Below are 21,704 nucleotides of genomic sequence, written 5' to 3'. Positions count from 1 at the left end.
ACTCGGCTGTGTGGCACTGAGGGGACTGAGATGGGCCAGGCTGGGCTGATTTTGCAGGAGGAGGCGGGCTGGGGGAAGCTGGGATGGGCTTGGTGGACAAACACGGCAGGGTTTGGGGGGATGACCCTGCCCTTGCAAAGGACAGGCGTGGCCAGGCTAGGCACCTGTGGTTGAGCTGGGCTATCCTGAGCCAGGTGATCTGAGCCAAGCTGGGTGGATGGAGGCAGGAAGACCTGAGTCAGATGAAACACTGTTCTCAGTCCTGGGTGGGCTGACCTGCAGGGACAGAACTTGGGCAGGCAGGTCTAAGGAGCAGATCTGAGGCAGCCAGGGCTGACCTGCCCCAGGTTGGCTCACCTTGGCTCACCCAGCTGAGCAAGAATAACCTAAACTGCACTGCATTCACCAGAGCAGAGCTAAGCAGAGCCGGGGAAACCTGGGCCAGTTGACCAGGGGCCAACTAGACTAGGCTGGGAAAGAAATGGGCTACCTTGGCTCAACCGAGCTGAGCTTCCTGATGTGTGCAATGCTGGGCTGGACTGGGCTGAGCTGGGCTTAGTTGAGCTGACTGGGCTAAGCTGGGCTGAGCTGGGCTAGGCTGAAGTGGGCTAAGCTGGGCTGAGCTGGGATGGGTTGAACTGGGCTGAGCTGTGCTGAGCTGAGCTGGGCTGAACTGGGCTGGGCTCAACTGGGGTGAGTGGGCTGAGCTGGGTTGGACTGGGCTGCACTGGGTGAGCTGGGCTGGGCTGAGCTGAGTTGGGCTGAACTGGGCTAAGCTGGCTGAGCTGAACTGGGCTGAGCTGGGCTGGGCTGAGCTAAGCTGAGCTGGGCTGAGCTGAGCTGAGCTGGCCTGGGCTGAGCTGAGCTGGGCTGGGCTGGGCTGAACTGGAATGAAACGGGCTGAGCTGAACTGAGCTAAATTGGCCTGAGCTGGATTGAGCTGGGCTGAGTTGAACTGGGCTGAATTGGGCTGAGCTGGGCTGAACTGGGCTGAGCTTGACTGAGCTGGGCTGGGCTGAACTCGGCTGAGTTGGGTTGAACTGGGATGAACTGGGCTCCCACACCCCCCGCAAAGTCCGACCCCCGAGGCATGAGCATCTACCTAAGCCCGCCCAGCCCTCTTGACCTGTACATCCACAAGTTGCCCAAGACTTGAGACAGCCAACTCGAGGTCCCTCATTCAGGGACCTGAATCCCATAGAGCCTGGTGTGCAGCACAGCGTGTCCACCTGGGGCAGGCACGAGGTCGGTGGTGAGGGGTGTCTGACCCTACCCACTCCTCGGGAACCACACAGAAGTCTGCCCACATGGCCCTCGGCAGGCAAACAGCACGTGGTGCCATGCTATGGAGGCCAGGGGCCGGCAGCTGGGGGCGTGGGTGTGGGGATGCGTGCCCCAGGTCCATCACGGAGGGTGTGCCCTGAACTAGAGTCTCACAAGCCATACACCCACCAGTCCAAGCATTGACTCAGCCCCAGGCTTTGCAGTGGGAACACTAGCCACCCGGCCGGCTCTCCCTAGCCACACACCTGCCACCCCGCAGCCTCGGGAGCCCTCAGCCCCAGAGCCCTGTCTGTCTCCTAGGCTCTGAAGAAGCAGTGCACAGTTCCCCTGGGTCTCAGGGTGTCACCTCCCAAAAGAAGGCGACCACATAGGCCTGGCCTGCTTGGCAAGAGGATGCTTGCTAGAGTCGGTGCCAGTGACCTCGATTTGGGGAGAACAAAACCAGACCAAAAAGACCAACCTCTTCAAGATAAAGGCAAAAGACATCGAACTGTCCTTCCTGACCACCCAATGGAAGCCAGGCCCCCACCAGTGCAGCAGGCCCTCCAGGGGCCAGGTGGGTGGCCCCAGACAACCAAGGAGGGCCCCACGGTCTCCCACACCTTCCACCAGGCCCTGACCCCAGGGGTCGACACAGGCACCCAGGCCCTGGCACGGTCCCCAACTGACCCTCTCATCACCCCAGCCCAACCTGTCCCACGGACCCGGTCCCCAGAGTGCAGCAGAAAGGCCGAGGCTGAGCCCGAGGCTCCCATGGCCCAGCCCCCATCTCTGCACCACACAGCCACCCGTCCCTCCCTCCCGCCACTTCCAGGTCCTCCCACCTGGCCATGCAGCCCTGACACCCCAGTGCACACATGGCCTGACCCTCACCTGCCGTGTTGTTCTGCTTTCAGCCTCTGGGGAGACTGAGGCTCCCCTGCCGACTCTTGGGCCATCCCTATCAGAGGACACCACCCCTGTGCCCGGCACTGCCACAGTCTCAGGTGAGGAGCCCCCAGCCCAGTTCACCCCCTCCTACCTTCCCATCTCTTAGGTTGCCTCGTCCAGGCAGCCCTCCATGACTTCTCCTGTACATCTTCAAGTCAGGAAGGGCGGGCACTGAACTGACATCCACCAAGCACCTGCTGTGTGCCAGGCCCTGTGCTTGGCACCAGCAGATGCTGCCTCGGGCCCCTAGTGCACAGGAGATGGCCCAAGAACCCCGCAAGAGCACAGCAGACAAACGCAGGCCCACTGGCCAGGACTGGTGCTCAGCTGACCCAGCAGACAGGACTGGGCTGTGAGCTGTCATGGTGCCTCATGTGAGGACGTGTTACCCAGGCGGCCAGGAGCGACCCTTGCAGAATGTAGCATGGCCCCCTTAAGGTTCAGAAGCCGTGACATGGGGCCCAGGGCCTCTCGACAACAAGAGGTGCCCTCCCCTCCCACCCGCACTGGCTCCCGACTATCCTGCCCACCATCTCCAGAGGAGGGTCCAGCACTACTCCTCTGCCACGTTAGCAAATGCAGCTGGACAGAGAACCTCCCCCCACGGGTGGCTCCCATCCAGGCCAAGGCCATGACACCCCCATCTCCAAACACGGTCAGGGCCCTGGCTCCGCGTAGAGGGACTGATCAAGAGACAGATGAGCGCCCTCGATGAGGACACAGAGTGCTCTGTGCTGGTCCGCGTCCCCGGGGTGTGGGAGCCTCGGCGCACCCGCAGCCTGCTGCTGCCCTGAACCTGCCTCCTGTCAGCTGAGAACAGTCTGTGCGGTTTGAGAGGGATGGGGATGGAGGGGAGTGGAGAGTCAGAAAAGCCTAGAGATTTGCTGTCCTACCCCTTACACAGCAAACTTCTGGGACAGGTAACTCACTGGCCATTGTCACTGCAAATGTAGACGTGACCGTGGCATGATGACTGTTGGGCAGCGGGTGTGAGCAGGTCTCAGGACCCCAGAGGACTGGAAGGCTGAGGGGCGCAGGGAGGCCGCAGCCTGATCGCATGTGCGGCAGTCAGCCCCCCTCACCCCCCACTGCCTTCCACAGTGCCTTCCACCAGCAGCACCCAGATGCGAGCCAGAGAGCCAGAAAGGACGGTGGATGCCAGTTGCAGAGGTCAGTGTCCAGGGCACAGAGCGGAGAAGAAGGGGAAGAACAGATGGGGGAGAAGCAAGCCTCCAGGCCAGTGATGGGAGGCCAGGAGGCAACAAAGGCCAGGTCTGCACGGGGTCTGTGTGCCCCGGTACCCCCCACTGACTGAGGCCACTGTTCTCTGGCAGAGCGTGGCAACCACACCAGCCCTCCCGGCCTCTACCTCCCTCGGCCTCCCCTGCAGGGCGTATGGCTCCAGGGACAGGCCACCTTCACTTGCCTAGAGGTGAGGACTGACCTGCAGGAGGCCCGTTTGTCCTGGGAGCTGGCCGGGACACCCCTTCACGAAGGTGTGGACAACGGGCTGCTGACAGAACATGCCAATGGTTCCCAGAGCTGGACTAGCCACCTGGACCTGCCTGTGTCATCCTGGGCCTTGGGGGCCAACGTCACCTGTACCCTGAGCTCCCCAGGTGTACCCTCCCATGTGGTGTCTGCAGCTCCCAGGGAACACGGTGAGGCCCTTCCCAGGCCCAGGAGACAGGTCAGCTGGGGGCCCCACATACGCACCCCTGCTCGGCACAGCCGCCCCTCTGTCCGGGACCCAGGCCGTCCACCTTCCCCCAAAGCCTCGGGTGGCCTCTCCCCACAGCTGCCTCTGTGCCCAGCAGCCTCACAGTCTGCATCCTGTGTCCAGAGCGGCCTCCTGGATCCTGTGCAAGGCGTCTGGCGTCTCGCCCCCGGACATCCTCCTCACCTGGCTGAAGAACCAGGACCAGGTGGACCCTGGTTTGTTTTCCACCGTGTCCCCCGTGGCTGAGCCTGGGAACAGCACCTTCGAGACTTGGAGTGTCCTGTGTGTCCGCATGGCCCAGGCCCCTCACCTGGACACCTACACATGTGCCTCCCGGAGTTTGCTCAGTGCCAGCTGGAGCCCAGACACAGCCAGTGAGTCACACATGGGCATGGGTCAGGGCTGGGGGCCAGCCCCCGAGGAGCTGAAGGGCTGGGTCCTGGGGCTGCAGCCACGGGTCTGTGCCACCCAGCCAGGATGGCCTTACCCCAACCTGCTCGGTGCCTGGAGTACACACATTGTCCCCATACTCAGGGCTTTAAATGCCTTGACACCTGTTCCCTCAGACCCTATCTTCATGTCCACAGACCTCGTGCTGGACTAGTTGGGGTTGGAGGGGGGTGTCACCCACACTGGGCCCCCATGGAGCAGGCATTTCCCCCAAGACCTGTCCCATTGCTGGGCTCAGAGCAGTGGCCTCCCCTAGGGAGGCTGGTCATCCTAAACATGACCCTCCCAGGGACCTCTGAGCCTCCCCAAGCCCCAGGACCCCCATTGGCCTCAGAGAACAGCCAGTACATTGGAAGCCAGGTACCCCCAGAAGTGAGAGTTGGGCTCGGGCGCCCAGAGAATCTGACCCGCACATGCCCACAGCAGGCCCTGACTGCAGGCCCCCTGCAGGGCAGAGGGGACAGAGGCCACCAGGCTGGGGGCTCACACTGGAGGGCCAGGGCTCACTCTCCCGTCAGAAGCCTCCTGTCAGGCCCCCTTGCCACCTCATCAGGAAAGACACAGGGGGGACAGAGGTGGACACCTGAGGGCAAGCAGGTAGTGGAACACCCCCACCCCACCCTGTCCCGCTGCTGGAGCATAGAGAGGTGGCCCTAGGAGTGGGGTAGAGGCAGACGCCATGTGGAGGCCACACCAGCAATGTGGGAAGGGGCACACAGGAAGGCTGTGACAGCCTCCACTGGCTTGGACACCCTGCCGACAGCCCAGACCGTGCCATGGGCATCTCTGCACAGTGGAGGATATGTCCAGACCACAGTGCTGACCCCGAGGCCTCCTACAGCCAGACCTGGCAGTGCCGGCATCCTGATAGGCACAACCTGGATGGTCCTCTGGAGAGCCAGCTGCTCCTCAGCCCCCGGTCCGCCAGCCTGCACCCCAGCAGGCCTCCCCCTGATGTCCCAGGGCCAGCCCATGTCCCCACAGAGGCTGGGACTCCTGCTTCTCAGTCCATCTCCACAGTATTGCCCCCTGCCCTTTGGGCACCCCCTGCCCCGGCTCAGGCCCCTCGGGCACGTCTGTTCTGCAGTCATCAGAGCAGCCTGCTGGCCCTGCTTACCTCCCATCCCCTGGTCCCCTGAGCAGGTGTGGAAGGAGATCCACCCCCAACCGAGGCTCCTTGAGGGCCAGGTCCGCCCTGACCTTCTCCCAGTGTCCACTCTCCTACACCCAGCAGATGGGAGCCCCACCCAGGCACAGAGCAGGCCTCTCCATGCCCTGATCCACAGGTGAGGTTGGACCAGCCTGCTGGACAGACTCAGCCAAGGCTGGAGACTGGTCTGCCACCGTGCACAGGGCCCCAGGTGCAGGCTGGGGGCATGTGTGCACATGCACACCTGGTCACCTGAGCACACGCACATGGCCAGCATCACTGTTGTTATAAATAACAATAGTGGACGGAAGGTCCCCGCACACCAGGCCCCTGCTCTCTTCCTCCTAACCTGGTCCTGCTCCTCAGCCTGCACTACCCACCTCATGCGGGGACCCTGCAGCCCCTGGACTTCTCTGCCAGCTGCCCCAGTCCTGCCCCCACCCATCACAGCAGCCTCCCTGCGGGTCCCTTCCTGCCAGCCATGCCCGCACAGCCCAGCTCTGCTGCCCAGCACCGGGATGTGTGAGCTTCCAGGCAGAGTGTCACAGATAACGAAGGCAGCGAGGTGAGCGGGGACAGCAGGACAGCACCACACACACCTTATAAACCAGCTTTCCATAAAGTCACTGAAGAGCTGAGGACTCAGAGGAGCATGGCTGACCTGGCACCTGGGCAAGATGACATTGCTGGTCATGTTACCCCCACCCTGAACACAGGAGGATATGGACACGTTACCCCCACCCTGGACACAGCCGGACATGGACACATTACCTCCACCTTGGACACAGGACACGGGAACACGGACACGTTACCCACACCCTGGACACGGGCGGACACGGCAACGTTACCCCCACCCTGGACGCCAGCGGACATGGCCATGATACCCCCACCCTGGACATGGGCGGACATGGCCACGTTACACTCACCCGGACATGGGCAGACATGGTCATGTTACACCTGTTGTGCCCAAGTTTGTAATATCACCCCAAGGAAAAAGACCAGAGATTACCAGAGAGACCGAGTCATGCCTGCAAAAACAAAGGGCTTTATTACGGGCTTAAGCTCGGGCTCACAGACTCCACCGACCCACTGGCCACATGGAGAGAGAGCCCCAAACAAAGGTAGGGTAGCCCTTTTATGAGTTTGGGAGGGGGAGTTACAGGAAATGATGACAGGTGTACAGTGATCCAATCCCTGCCCCCCACCAATACTGGCAGTTGTGGGAGCCAATCACAACATTCGGAGTATTGACCAATCAATGGGCCCAGGACCCCCACGTAGGGTGTGACTAGGCCTTCCCCTTGAAAGGTCAAAGGTATCAGCCGGCCTCTCCCGATTGGGTGCCGCAGGAGTTATCCCTCCTTAATGTGCACCCTTTCTTATGGAGAAGCCGGCGCCTTCCCCTTTAAGTACAGGGGAAGGCTGAATCAGACCTGCGTCCTTACATTCCCCCCTCTTCCTTGTAACTTGACCCAATCCTGGGTCAACTATGTTACCATTGTTTTGGTTTCTTAAGACCATTAACTGAATAACATTTACACGCTCTTTGACAAATGCTATGATCTTATTAATGATATAAGAGCGAAATGTTGAAAGTGGACCAGTGATTCCTCAGGCTTCTGCCGTGCTAAACCAGCCAGCTTCCGGGGTGTGGCTTGAGGAGAGCTGGAGATCTCTGGAGTCAGAGTCTTTTTGAGGATTAGTTCAAGCTCATCATCTGGATCTGGATCACCTCACCAAGTTGAGGGTTCTTCAGAGCTGGCCTTGACTCCAGGGTGATGCCTGAAACTTTAATAGGGGCTGAACTTATTGGTTATCTGTAAAGTCCACATTTGAGTCTCTTGAAAAGGCATGACCCCCATTTTAAATATCATCCTCACAGACTAACGAGCCTGAGATCCAACAACAAATATTCAAAGACAACAGAACTAGAGTTACATTCACAGTAGTGCATTGAGTTTTTCTCTCTAAAAAAAACCTCCTTTATCTGAGATAGCCAAATCAAGACTAATGCATTGGTGGAATACTCACTGTGTTTTTGAATTTTAGATGGTTTAAGTAGAGAGAAAACATAAATGCTCTAGATTACAAACAAATACTTTATAACATTTCTGAATATCACAGATTTCTTAATCTGGGTAAGCAAATATTAAAGGAACAACAATGTTTTTACAAGAGTCACAAAACTATAATTTCAAAGTGAGTTAAACCCATTTGGTAGGGAGAGTTTCGCACCCGACACAGGGCGTAGGAAAGGAGGGCTATCCAGTCTCCGCCAGTCTCTGAGGTCAATTTAGTTAAGGTCTCTTTTAGAGTTCTATTCCTTCTTTTTACCTGTCCTGAACTTTGGGGTCTATATACACAATGTAATTTCCAATCTGCCCCAGTGAATTGTGCTATTCCCTGACTTACCCTAGACATGAACGCTGGTTCGTTATCTGGCCCTATAAGCTAAGGAAAACCATACCTTGGCAGGATCGTTTCCAATAATTTCTTTGCCACAATAGTGGCTGTCTTGCTCTTGGTAGGAAAGGCCTTAGTCCACCCTGAGAAAGTATCTATCTGCGTCCTTAACTAAATGTCGTGTTCCCTTACTCCCCCCACATTGGGGCAGCACTTGTCCGGTCTCTTGCCCTGGCTGGCAGGGTGGTAAATCCTTGCGGGTTCGTTCCTGAGGGAGGGAGAGAGAAATAGGGCAGGAGGGAGACGCAGAGAGTGGAGACAACACACGGTTTCTGATCAAGCCTCTTCTTCTTTATTGAGAAAACACCTTATCTTATAAAGGTTTCAAGGAGGGAAAACAAGGCAGCTGACCTAGGTCGGTTGCTAGGAAACAGGGTTAAGGGATTAAGGCTGGAGTGAAAGAGGAACCAAACTAAGGTTTTTAGCACAGCACTGAAGGGCCTATACCACCCTGCCTGTAGGCGATTGATCTTTGTTCTTCTGGCTTCTCCTGACACGGAGTGGCGCTCCCCTGCCTATTTTTGTAACTCCCCTCGAGGAGTGACATTTCCGGCTAGTAAATGGCCAAGCAGCTGAATCTTTGCAGCTTCCCACAACTAAAGACTCCACTGCAGCCACAGTCCTTACACAGGGGGGCCATCTGGCCGAGATTGTATCCACGTGTTTGGACAAGTAGGGCACTGGTCTTTTCCAGGGTCCTAGCGTCTGGGTCAGCACACCCTTGGCCACCCTTTTACTTTCATCCACAAACAGGTGGAAAGGCTTAGTAATGTCAGGAAGCCCCAGCGCTGGTGCCAACAAGAGAGCTGTTTCTAGAGTTTCAAATACTTGTTGATGTTCAGGGGTCCATTGAAACTCACTCTTGTCTTTGGTCAGTTCATACAAGGGCTTAGCAATTTCTGCAAAGCCTGGAATTCACAATCTGCAAAACCCTGCCGACCCCAAGAACTCTCTCATCTGTCTGGGGTTTTTAGGTGGGGGTATGTGGAGGATGGTGTCCTTTCTGGCCGGAGACAACCATCTATGTCCATCCTTGAGGATGTATCCCAAATAAGTAATTTGGGGCTTACAAATTTGAGCCTTTTTAGCAGAGGCTCTGTATCCCAACCTGCCCAATGTCAGGAGTAGATTTTTAGTTCCCGAAGGCAGCTTTCTTCAGAGGTGGCTGTGATCAGGAGATCATCAACATACTGCAACAATGTAACATCTGGGTTTTCCCTCCGGTACTCACCCAAGTCTACATGCAGTGCCTCATGGAAGATGGTAGGGGAGTTTTTAAAACCCTGAGGAAAGCGAGTCCAAGTCAGCTGCCCGTGAATGCCAATATCACGATTATGCCACTCAAAAGCAGTCATTAGTACCAGGCTCTTTAACAGGGAGCAAAGGAGTGTTCCAGGCAGACTTTCGGGCCCTTAAAACACTCAGGTTTAAAAGGCGGTGGATGTGGGGTTTATGGGTGGGTGATGGTTTGCCAGCCCTAGACCGTCGATTTCAGCCCAGGCTTCTGGGTATTTCTGGAGCCACCAATCAATGTGGGTACCAGGAGTTAGGGGCTCCTCGCAGGCCAAAATGTATCTGGGCCCTCATTTTTTATAAAAGGTCTCGCCCCAGCAGGGGGTAAGGACAATCTGGAATAGTCCATGAATACTGCTCGGTCCCGGTGACAACTTGGACCCAAGATCGCTTACTTGAGGTAGGCCCCTTGGCCTCTAATAATACCGAGTGTTAAGCCCCAGTGTCCACCAAGAGGTTAGTTGATTTCCTCTCCACCTTACGAGTTACCCAGGGTTCAGGAAGGGGTTCCGAACCCCGTCCTCCCTAATCACTATCTTCCCCAGCGAATAACACTTTAGGTTTGCTTTTTCTCCTAGGGCAGTCTCTGAGCCAGTGTACTTCCTCTTTACAATAGGCGCGTTGATTCTTACCTATTGGTGTCCTGTGGCGTTCTGGGTCTCTTTCTTGTCCTCTTCTTCCAGGAATTTTCTTTAATTGGTGGTGGCGGTCCTCTGGGTCTGCAGTCATGGCCTGCAACCCTCTAGCTAAATCTCTATTTTGTCTTTTTTCTGCCTTTACTTGTTTTTCCTCAGCACTATCCCTGTTATTTTACACTCTTTCTGCTAACTCTACTAGATCTCAGAGAGTCTTTTCTCCGAGGCACTCGACTTTTTGTAATTTTCTCTTAATGTTGGGCACTGCCTGGTTAATGAAAGCCATCACCATGGTTGACTTATAACTGCATGCCCTGGATCGAATTGGGTGAACTGCCTGAAGGCTTCCATCACCCGCTTTAGAAAAGCAGCGGGGCTTTCATTTGCCTCCTGCCTTATATCATATACCCTAGTCAGATTAGTGAGCCTCTTAGCAGCCGCTTTGAGATCTGCCAATAGAGCCTGGCGATAAACTTTGAGGCGCTCCTTACCTTCTCCTGTGTTATGATCCCAATTGGGGCGGACGAGGGGAAATCAGGCATCTATGTCAGCGGGGTTTATGGTGGGTACACCTGTCGGACCAGGAACAAATTTTCGTGCTTCCAGCAGGATCTGTTCTGCTCCTCAGTTGTAAACAGAACCTGTAACAATTGCTGACAATCATCCCAAGTGGGTTGTTGAGTAAAGAGTACAGTTTCTAATAACCCAATGAGGCCCTTGGGATTCTCTGGGGGGGGGGGTGAGATCTCCAAATGTAAAGGTCAGAAGAGGCAAAGGGCCAATAATGAGGAGGCTGGTTTCCTGCTTCGTCTATAGGTCCCGTGGCTCACAAGGGGAACATTGTGGAGTCTGGGGTGGTGCCCCTTCGGCCACAGGTCCCGTATGCTGGGACTCCTTCAACAGAAGGGGATGGAGCAGAGGAAGATGGCTGTGGTGGCAATGGGACATTAGGAGCAGGGCCAGAGGAGTTGGAGGGGATTGGGAAGGTGTAGGGCAAAAGAGGAGATCCTCATCCACTCCTCCCTGCAAAACCGGGTAAGGGGGTGCTGAGGGTAAGGTCATGGTTCATCTCGGCCTTTCTTCTTCTGGGTTTTGAGTCACCAGAACCTGAGAAGATACTGGAGAGAGAAAGGATTTCACCCAAACAGGTGGGTTAGTGACCAGGTCCTTCCAGACAACAATGTATGGCACCTGATCTAGATGACACCCTATAGGTTAGAAAACTCTTTCTTCTATTGCTTCTGTGATGGGGAGGTAAAAGGTACCCTCAGGTGGCCATCCCACATTAAAGGTGGGCCACTCATTTGCAGAGTTTTTCCATCTTTTCCTTCTTGACCTCTATTGATAGATTGTGGGCTTGAGTTTTAACCTCTTTAAAATGAGTCAGAACTCGATCTAGGGGATTGGAAGTAGATTGTCCCATGGCGCTAGTCCAAACAGAATAAACCAACACGAAAAACAAATTTAAGCCACAGAACACAGGAATTAGTCCTCCTGGCCAAGGGAGGAGAGAACTACAGTGAGATAATGGTCCTTGCACACTTTCCAAAGAAATATATGTTGGGTAAAGACCCCACATTCTTTTAAGAAAATCCTTAAATGTAGTCACAGCAAAAATCATACTTTGATGCACAACAAACAGATGCACAGAGAACAGATGCACGCACAGCAAACAAATGCAAGAGGAGTCTCACTGCTGCCACCAGTGGAACCCCTTAGTCAGGGAGGAATTACTTCTTCACTTCCATCCTGGTGAGAACTTATACCTTGCCTCCCTCCTGAGGAGGACTTACACAAACAACCACACAGGGAAATACACACACAATGGGGTCACACTGCTGCCACCAGTGGAACCCCCAGAAATACCACACTATAAACAGATACACAGAGAGACAGACACAAGTTGGCTCTATGGCTAAGCCAAGGGCACCCAGCTTTCCCTCGCGCCGCTGATGTACGACCTGTTCCAGAGAGCCACCAGAATCCTGGCAAGAGGAGATTTACTCCAGTCTCCTCCTGTTCAAAATGGGGTCTCGCCGCTGCCACCAGCGAAACCCCATGCAGGCGAGTCGGCTTTCCAGCCTCCCGGTGGGATCCTAGATCCCACTAACCTAACCTACTATAGGTGAACCAGCTCTCCGGCCTCCTGGTGGGATCCTAGACCCCACTCACCTACTTCCTGGGTGGGTGCAGACGTCTCTTGGAACCCACAGCCCTGAGCTTTCCGTGGCGCATCCATGTAGCTCCTTTGAGGCCCCACAAACCAAACTGATCAGTCAGACAAGAGATGGTCCTGAAGGACCCACACGTTCTGAAGACCCAGACAGACAGACGCACACAAACAAACACAAAAACAGACAAGAAAACAAACCAAAAAAATGAGTGCACTCACAGCCGGCGATTAGGCCCAACATGTCAGTGTCCCAGGAGCTCTGGGGTATGGGGGGATTTCCCGGCCAACGCACCAAATGTTGTGCCCAAGTTTGTAATATCGCCCCAAGAAAAAGACCAGAGATTACCAGAGAGACCGAGTCACGCCTGCAAAAACAAAGGGCTTTATTACGGGCTTAAGCTCAAGCTCACAGACTCCACTGACCCGCTGGCCATGTGAAGAGAGAGCCCTGAACAAAGGCAGGGTAGGCCTTTTATGAGTTTGGGAAGAGGAGTTACAGGAAATGACGACCCAGGCACAGCGCTCCAATCCCTAGCCCCCATCAATACTGGCAGTTGTGGGAGCCAATCACAACATTCAGAGTATTGACTAATCAATGGGCCCAGGACCCCCACGTAGGGTGTGACTAGGCCTGCCCCTTGAAAGGTCAAAGGTATCAGCTGGCCTCTCCCGATTGAGTGCCGCAGGAGTTGTCCCTCCTTAATGTGCGCCCTTTCATATGGAGAAGCTGGTGCCTTCCCCTTTAAGTACAGAGGAAGGCTGAATCAGACCTGCGTCCTTACACCCCCACCCTGGACACAGGTGGGTACGGCCACGTTACCCCCACCCCAGACACGGGCAGACACGGACACGTTACACCCACCCTGGACACTGGTGGACACGCACACGTTACCCCCACCCTGGACACCCACAGACACGTCCATGTTACCCCCACCCTGGACAGTAGTAGACAGAGGTATTGGCATCCAGACAGGAGAGGGGCCTGAGGGAATCAGTCAAGGCTTTAACATCCAAATGGCTGACATGAGGAATGAAGATAGGGATGAGCCCCAGAGCGCCCCTCCCACCACCGACTGCCCCACACAGGATCTTTGCTCAGAGCTGGGACAGATCTCCAGTCCTGCATGGACCTTGGACCCTGAAGCCCCAGTGGAGGGAGGGGCCTGACCCCAACCCAAACACTGGCGTTGAAGACCGCTGTCCTGCTGCCCCACTGGCTCAAGTCCTGATTAGATCCACAGGAGGCACCCTCGCCCCCGCCCCGGGAAAAGTGCTGCTGTATCCATGCCCCCCGTGCGGCCGTTTGTTCCAAATATCCAGCATCCAATCCAAAAGTAAAAGACATGCAAAGAAGCAAAAAAAAAAAAAAAAAAAAAAAAAAAAAGCCTCAGCCATAATCATGATAAGAAGCAGCAGAGTTAGATCCACAGAAGACCCAGATTCTGTCGTTAAAGACAGCTCGAATCACCTCCAGACACATCAGAGCGTTTCCCAGGCCATGCCCCACACACAGCCTGCTGGCCTCGCCTGCCACATGGGACTGAAGGGTGCAAATGAGCCGTGTCACCCGCCCACCGTCCTGTCCTCTGAGTAGCCCTTGATGCCCTGGGGCTCAGTCTGGTGCCCTGGTGGGGGTTGGAATGCCTGGCCTTTACCTGGACAGGGCACTGTCCACGCCAGAACGTTGTAACGTTTGACTGTCCAGCTGACGCCCGCCATTGGCCGCTATACTCCACGTGTCTGGAACAGGTTTTCTCAGATTATCTGGAGCAAGGGCAGCTGCCTTTGTTAACATTTCCTGTTCCTCATGGACCAACAACTTTGTAGAATGCAATAGGGTTTAATTACCAGAAAGATGAATCTAACAAAACAAAGATCGCCACGTTTTTATTATTGGATTCAACAGACCGCCATAAAGTTTGCAAGCACACACGGCTTCCACATTCATGCCCCGTGACACGGAAATGGGGCCCTGAGACAGGACCTCAGGAGCCCCTCACGTCCTGGGCCCCCCCAAGAGTGCAGGGGAGTGGCTGCTCAGACTTGCAGATGCCGCCATGCCTCTCACCCAGCCCCGGCCCCTCTGCCCCCACATGCCTGAGTCCTTGGCTCAGCACACTAAGGCCCTCTGCCCTCCCCCAGCAAGGTCTCTCCCAGAACGGCACTGCGGGGTGCTATTCCTACAGTGCGGTTCCCGCCTCTCATTACCTGGCTGGGCCCCCCGAGCGTCTACCCCTGCCGGGTGCCAACCACCACCCACGTGCGTGCCCCTCACACTGGAGTGTTAACTTGTGCACCAGGGTGCTTGGCTCCCACCCATCTGCTGCATGCATGTGGGACCCTGTCTGGCTGTGTGGGGCCGGGGGCTGGCAGGGAGAAGCCCCACAGACGCTCCTCAGGCTGGCACTGCCTGGTCAGGAGATGCACACCCAGAGCAGTGCTCTGTCACTCAGCAACCCGCCGCATGGGGAGCAAGTTCCAAACTGAACCTCCTCACTAGCACCCTTGGTCCCCAGGTCTGGCCATGACTGCCCTGGCCCCCTAGAGCACAGCGAGAGTGCTGGCGACTCTGTGGACCTGGAAGACACAGGCAGACTGGCCCACATTTGGGGCCCTCTTCCTTCTCACTCTGCTCTACAGCGGCTTTGTCCCCTTCATCAAAGTAAGGCAGCCAGCACTCCTGCATGCAGGGCTTCAGGGAGACGATTCCCTGACCAGGGGGGCATGCTAGAGCCAGCCCTGGGAGACTGGTGGGAGCTAGAGGGATATGCTGCTGCCATCGGCCATGGACTCCAGCCCGGGGCCTGTCAGAAATCAGAGGCCCCTCCCCTCTGCCACAGCCCTCTGGCCGTGGAGCAGGCATGGTGCACCTGCTCACAAGGACACGGGGGCCTGGGCCCTGTCATCTGGGGACGTGACTCCTCACAACCCCCCCTGCACCTCTCCAGCCGCCACCCCCACTTCCTGACCTCTGGGCTCTTGCTGCAGTGAAGTAGCCCCAGGAGAGCAGATGTCCTGCACCTGCAGAGACGGGGGGCTCGGACTCTGGCCTGTGCAGGGCACTCCGGCCCCAATTCTGTCCCCCCCCCCTGCTCACCTCTGTCCACATGTGTCCAGAGCTCAGCCACCAATCCCAGCCCACGCTTTCCTGAGCCAGCAGCCCTGACTGGCCCCTTGCCTTACCGTCTGCCAGCTGGCCCCATAAACAACCTTGCTCACATCCCTGCCTCTTGTCTCCCTGCCTCGCTCAGCTCTGAGGCTCCATGGCTGTGGGCAAGCATCCGAGAGAGTCCCAGTGGGGACGAGGTGCAGCAGCGGCAGGTGCATCATGGAGGGCTACCCCACGGGGAAGCCAGTGGAAGGAGAGGGGCTGGTCTGCACACTCACAGATTCACACACATGTATGCACAGACACACATGTAAGCCCCAGGCTCATGCTTGCACACACACATACATGGGCTGGTCTGCAGACCGTGTGTGCTCACATATGAGCACAGACACATGCTCATGCACCACAGAGGCTCACATGCACCACTAGGAGATGGCCCAACTGGGGGGAGTGGGCACAGCCCACACACAGAGCTCATACTCTGTGTGCATGGCCCCACAGCCTCCTGGGCCCATTCCCTCCAGTGCAGTAGGCAGAGGCAGTAAATGTAGTCATGCCTGAAGGGGCTCACAGGAGACCCTGGAGCTGCCCAGTGCACGTCACCGTTGGAAGCCCAGGGTCCCCGACTGCAGGAGAGGAAGTGGTCACAGTGGCAGGTGAGCACAGTGGATGCCACCCACGGGTCAGGGGAAAGAGGGAGGGAAGCCACCACCAAGCCCAGCCAGTCCACAACATTGGCCCTCTGTTGGCCCCCCGATGGTATATTCTGTGATTCTCTGATGACCCCAACACACAGAGCAGAGCCCAGCACATGCGCTCAGCAAACACTTGCTCAATGAACGAAGGTCCCTAAGTCACAAGAGCTCTTTTGTACCCCAACACTTCCTCCTCCACACGGCACAGATTTACGAATACATTAAGGTTCCTGTATTCCCAAAGTCACCTCCTTCGGAAGTCTACCCTCCCCAATGCTGCCATCACTGTAAATGACCTCCTGCCGAGTGGCCCCGAGAGACACACCAAGGTCATGGCACTGTCTCCCCATGCCCTCCAAACCATGCCACCCCCTGCCCAGAGCTCCCTGTTGTCCAGCCCGCCTCCAGGCCTGACCCCTCCCCAACCCACAGCCAGTGTGGTCCCCTGAAGACCTGTGAGCCTGTAACCCTGGATCAAACCCATCGATGGGCTCCCATTCCATCAGGAGCGATATCAGGCTCTCTCTGCCTGACCCACAGTGACCAGGAGCCGAAGAACTAGACGGGTCTGAATTCATGGTTTCCAACAACAATAATGGGCTAAATAATGGCCGAGGCTTCCAGATGTGATGAGGTCTGTGCCCCTGGGCCTGCGATAAGGTCAACTTGAATGTTAATGGGCTAAACGCTCTAAGCAATTGTCAAAGAATTGGGGTAAATATGCCCATAATGCCTTTTTATGCTTTATGTTTTAACATAAAATATTAAATTGGTAAGGCAACTCGGTGAAGTTTACAAAAGACATTCTGTCCAAATATTAACCCAAAGAAAGCTGCTGCTATTTATCCCAAATAAAATAGACCTTCAGGCAAAAGGCATTGCTGGAGATAAACAGGGCTGCCTGGACGACAGCTTTAACAGGATAGATCAAGAGGGGAGTGCAAACCGGGCCACTGCTCTGTGGAACGATATGGAGGTTCCTCACAAAACTAAAAACAGAATCACCCTACGACCCAGCAATTGCACTACTAGGTACTTACCCAAGGGATACAGGGTGCTGTTTCGAAGGGGCACATGCACCCCAATGTTTTAGCAGCGCTATCGACAATACCCCAAGTATGGAAAGAGCCCAAGTCCATCAACGGATGAATGGACTAAGAAGATGTGGTATATATACAATGGAGTATTACTCAGTGATCAAAAAGAATGAAACCTTGCCATTTGCAACTATGTGGATGGAACTAGAGGGTATTCTGCTGAGCAAAATTAGTCGGTCAGAGAAAGACAAATATAGGACTTCACTCATATGAGGAATTTAAGATACATTACAGATGAACATAAGGGAAGGGAAGCAAGAATAATGTAAAAACGGAGGGGGCAAAACATAAGAGACTCTTAAATGCAGAGAACAAACTGAGGTTCTGGAGGGGCTGTGGGACAGAGGGGCTACATGGGTGAGGGGTCCTGGGGAGGACGCTGTTGGGGTGAGCTCTGTGTGTTATACGTAGGGGATGAGTCACTGGATTCTACTCCTGAAATCTCTGTTGCATTATATGCTAACTAACTGGGTTGTAAATTAAAAAATAAATCCATAAATAAGTGTTTAAAAAATAAACAAAAAGACAAAGCAAACAAGGGGCAGCCCTGGGGGATGATGACACAGACACAGTCATCACGGGAGATGGTAACATTCACCTCCCAGCAACGCGTACGGCCAGCAGATGCACGTTAATAAAGACGTACCGATGGTGAAGGTGCTAACCAACTGGTCGGCCCGCTGGGCGCAAGCAGGCCTGAGGAGGGCCATGTTCCGCACTGCGAGCCCACAGAGCACCCACACGCTGCCCTTTCCTGTGGCCATAAAAGACCCAATGCGTGCCCAGAGGCCAAGTGCACTTTATTGGGTGTGACGGTGACGTGACTGCACCTTCGTGGGGCGTCATCTCCTTTTTATGCTTCCCTCAGGCTTGGCCAGCTCATCACGGGAGGGGCTCTGGACCTGGTGGGGAGCCTGCACCTCCTTTTCTGCATGACCCCCGCTCCCCATCCAGTGGTGCTCACTCCAGATCTTGGGGTCCCACTCTTCACTGCGAGGCCCTTCCCTTCATCCGAGGGCCCCCTGGGCTTCTGGAGTCCACCTGCCTGGTAACCCTCCCACTCTAAGACTGGCTCCTGGCCCCATTTTCAGTACTATTTGTCCTCTGGCTACAGGGGATGGGGCCTCTTGAAATGCTCTCATAGGGGATTACTGATGCTCACACTGTTCCCCGAGGTGACAGGAGAGGGACTGACACACTGAGCCATTTTCTGTCTCCGGTGCTTCAGTTCACTTAACACCAACCAAGCTGCTCTGCTCCCAATTACCATAACGTCCACTGGCCACGACTACACAGCCCGTGTGTCTCAAAGGCCAGAGGTGCCAAACACGGTGTGCCTCCCTCCTTGCCTGGGTCCCCTTACGAGTGCCCACAAAGGGCTTCTTTACAAAGGGACTTACAGGTGGGTGTGACAGGACCGGGGTGGTGCAGGGAGCCAGGTCGGGTAACAACAGAGCTGTTTCCACCCCTCAGCCCAAACCCCAACATAAACGATCAAAGGCACTACTGATAAATTTATCGATATCAAAATTAAAATGTGAGGTCCATCACAAGATGCCTTTTCTGTGTTTTCTCATTTTTAATTTAAATTTTAACATGGAGTGCAACATTCGCTTCAGGAGTAGAATTCGGTGATTCATCACTTACAACCCCCAGTGCCCATCCCAACAAGTGTCCTCCTTAGGGTGATGGGTACTAAAAATAATATCTTTTAAAAAAAATAAAAGAGGAGTTACCATCTGGGAAGATAGATTTGCAACACCTACAGCGGATGAGGGAATTCTTCCAGGAACATGCAAACAGCTGCTGCAAAGCAAGAAAAAAGACAAGCAATCCAATACAAATCAAGGCAAGAGACATAAGTGGATATTTCAGAGAAGAGAAATGCAAATGGCCAACAATCATTAAAAGGTGTCAACTTCCCCAACAATCAGGAAAACCCCACCCAAGAGAGAATGAGATATCATCTTAGCAAAACGACGTTAGCAAACAGGAAGCCGTCTGAGCACCCCAAGTGCTGGGATGCGGGTCCACAGCACTTTTCACGCACACGATGCTAGTGGAAAGTCAAACTGACAGTCACGTTGGGAAGGAGTTGATTGTTGCCTCCAACTGCCCAGAGTCCTGTGCTTCTTCACCAGGCAGCTTCGCTCCCAGCACATGCGGGAGCAGCCCTCACTGTACGGACGTGCCAGGAAATACTTCCAATGAACCAGGCGAGTCCGCTAGGATGCCGTCGGCCGTGCAAGACGTGTGATAGGGAATGAAGGGTGTCGGTATGGACTCTGCACAAGTGTGGGAGATGCTGTGAAAGTGCAGGAGTGAAGAGTTCATTGTGCAGGCAGACAAACTCCCTGACCAGAGGCCCTGACAGGAGTCCCTGGTGAAGGTTCTGGAAGGCTCCAGCCTCTACATCTGTGGACGGTTGACGGCTCCACAGTTAGGAAGAAGAGCTGGATAAGGAGCAGGGAGAGGAGGCCGGCAGAGGAGGAAGCACCAGAAAGCTGTCTTCCCACCTGGACAAGAGTCGCACTCACAGAATCTGTCCTGACGCACCATTTGGAACTCGAGTCTGCTAAAGGCTTGCAACTTCCGAGAGGTCTTGGGTGGTAAAGGTGCTTAACTTTGGTCAATTTTAGCGCTTCAAAGTAGCAGCTACCCAGCTCCAGCCCAAGCTCCAGCCCAGCCCCAGGGCAGGCAACTACACACTGGTTCCTGGAGCAGCCCGCATGCAGCTCATGAAAGCCAATATGAATTGACTACAGTTAAGAAAATCCGGAGTCAACAGTAAGGTTCACCCCAAGCAGAGGTCTCCCAGCCTGCACCCTGTCCGTGGTGCTGCCAGGACCAGCTGTGGTGTTCGGGCTGCTGTCCTTGGGTTTCCCCCACTACAGTTTCGTACAAAATTGCCCCTACCTGAAGTTCCCCTCTGCCCGACCTCTTCCTTCCACACCCTCGCCCCAAGCCCCCAGCAGCCACTGATCTCCACCGTCACAGTGGATGTGCTTGCCCCACATCACGCAGTGGGGATGGTACAGAAACTGTCACTGGAACCGAGGGTGCCGCGGACCCCCACACAGACCCAGCTGCTGCCACCCACTCACCAAGCACCTGCTTAGGGGTCTCTGTGGGTCCCAGCTCCAGGTCGGCCCAGTGCCCTGGCACGTGAGGGGCGCCATGGCGGTCCAGGAGCCGATATGGATTCTGACCCATCACACCCTCAGAGAGAAAAACAGCCCTCAAGTCCAGAAACCCAAGAGGCGCCACTTCAGATGTCCCTGTCAGTCAGCGTGCCTGCAACAAACCTTTGTCTATACCAGAAGCCGGATTTATGGCCCTGAGCACACGATGAGCAGCGGTTCTGGAGCCAGTGGCCCAAAGGAAAATCCACTCCCTGCACCCGGACACTGAAACCCACGATCCCTGCCTCAGTGCTGCCCTATAGACTCTAGGGCTTCACAAGGTGTGGAAGGAGCCCACAATTCGTGAACACTTCTTCCCTGGAAGGCACGTCTCCGAGCAACTGTCCCAACATGGACTCAAAGAAAACTCCTCTTCCTTGTAGAGACTCTAAAAAGGCTTGTCCACTTTGTGTCGACAGCCCAGGACTGGGGGGAGAGCCGGGGCTCACTGTCTGTGGATGGGGGTGATCTGATTCCAACGACCCAGGCTCACAGAGCAGGGAGGCTGGGCCAAGGCCAGGCCCCCACAGGGACCTCCCAGCTCTGCCTTGTGGGTCACACATCCAGCGACACCAGCGGTTGTTGACGTGGCTCAGGCCGAGTGTGAGGGTCCAGGACTTCCCATACTTCAGCTCTGTGGCCCTCCAAACATGCCACTTTGAGGTGACATTATTTCAGGCTGCGGGCAGCTAAAAAAGAAGCAGATGCAAGATGAACCGTGTGCCTTCCAGCTGTCCACCAGACGCTCCCAGCACTGGAGGCAACATGCCCACCTTTCCCGAGGAAGCTGTGCAGCAGGAGAGCCTGGTCTCAATGAATCTAAGGTCAGTGTGGGGTTGTGGGGGTGGGTTCTGTCCCTACACCAGCAAGCCCCTCCCTCAACCCTGAAGAAGTAGTGAGGTCTATGACGTTTGATGGGAGTCCAGGTCAAGGTCCCCTATGAGGAGCCTGCTGAGTGGGTGGCCAGCCCTGAGGGGCCCTGCAGAGAGAGAGCCAGGGGCTTCCTGACATCTGGGTCATGTCCCTGTTCCCAGACAGGCTGACCCACCCACAGCCAGTGAGGCCTGCCTAAGGGACAGGTCCGAGCCCAAGAACCCCACTGGAGACAGACTGGGGGCCAGGCCTGTGGAGTGGATTCCAGCAGGAGCTGAACCACAGGCTGTGGGGCTGTTTGGATCATCCGAGCAGACTTCCCTTCTGGAAGACAACCCACTCCAGCCACTAGGTGGACACCCCTCACCTGAGCCCCTTTGGTGCTTCTAGAATACCGTGCACTGAGGGAGATATGGGGTCAGATGCAGGTGCCTCCCCATGTTGCTTCCAAGCAGACTTGGGGGTGAAGTGGGACAAGACCCCCACATTACCATTCATCACCATCCCCCTGGGGCGACTTGGTAAACATAGAAGGTGCTGTGAGACAACCCAGCCAAGGCTCTCCTGGTGAAGCCCCACGGGGCGTGTCCCTGAGAGAGGCTGTGTGGAGCTGGAGGCCGGGGGTCATTCCCCTCGCTGGGCCCCACCTA

The 21,704-nt window shown here is 55.5% G+C and overlaps 1 gene segment (V, D, J or C); it reads left to right on the top strand.

Annotated features, from left to right (window-relative positions):
- The first annotated feature begins 1,794 nt into the window (after positions 1-1,794).
- LOC115291313 lies at positions 1,795-4,538 on the top strand. The segment is given in 6 exon segments: positions 1,795-2,098; positions 2,181-2,270; positions 3,316-3,384; positions 3,549-3,875; positions 4,013-4,434; positions 4,522-4,538. Coding segments are annotated over 6 exon segments (1,229 nt in total).
- The last annotated feature ends 17,166 nt before the right edge of the window (positions 4,539-21,704 follow it).

Source organism: Suricata suricatta, chromosome 5 (assembly GCF_006229205.1).
Source record: "Suricata suricatta isolate VVHF042 chromosome 5, meerkat_22Aug2017_6uvM2_HiC, whole genome shotgun sequence".
NCBI lineage: Eukaryota > Metazoa > Chordata > Mammalia > Carnivora > Herpestidae > Suricata > Suricata suricatta.
This window is presented reverse-complemented; position numbering and strand designations above follow the sequence as displayed.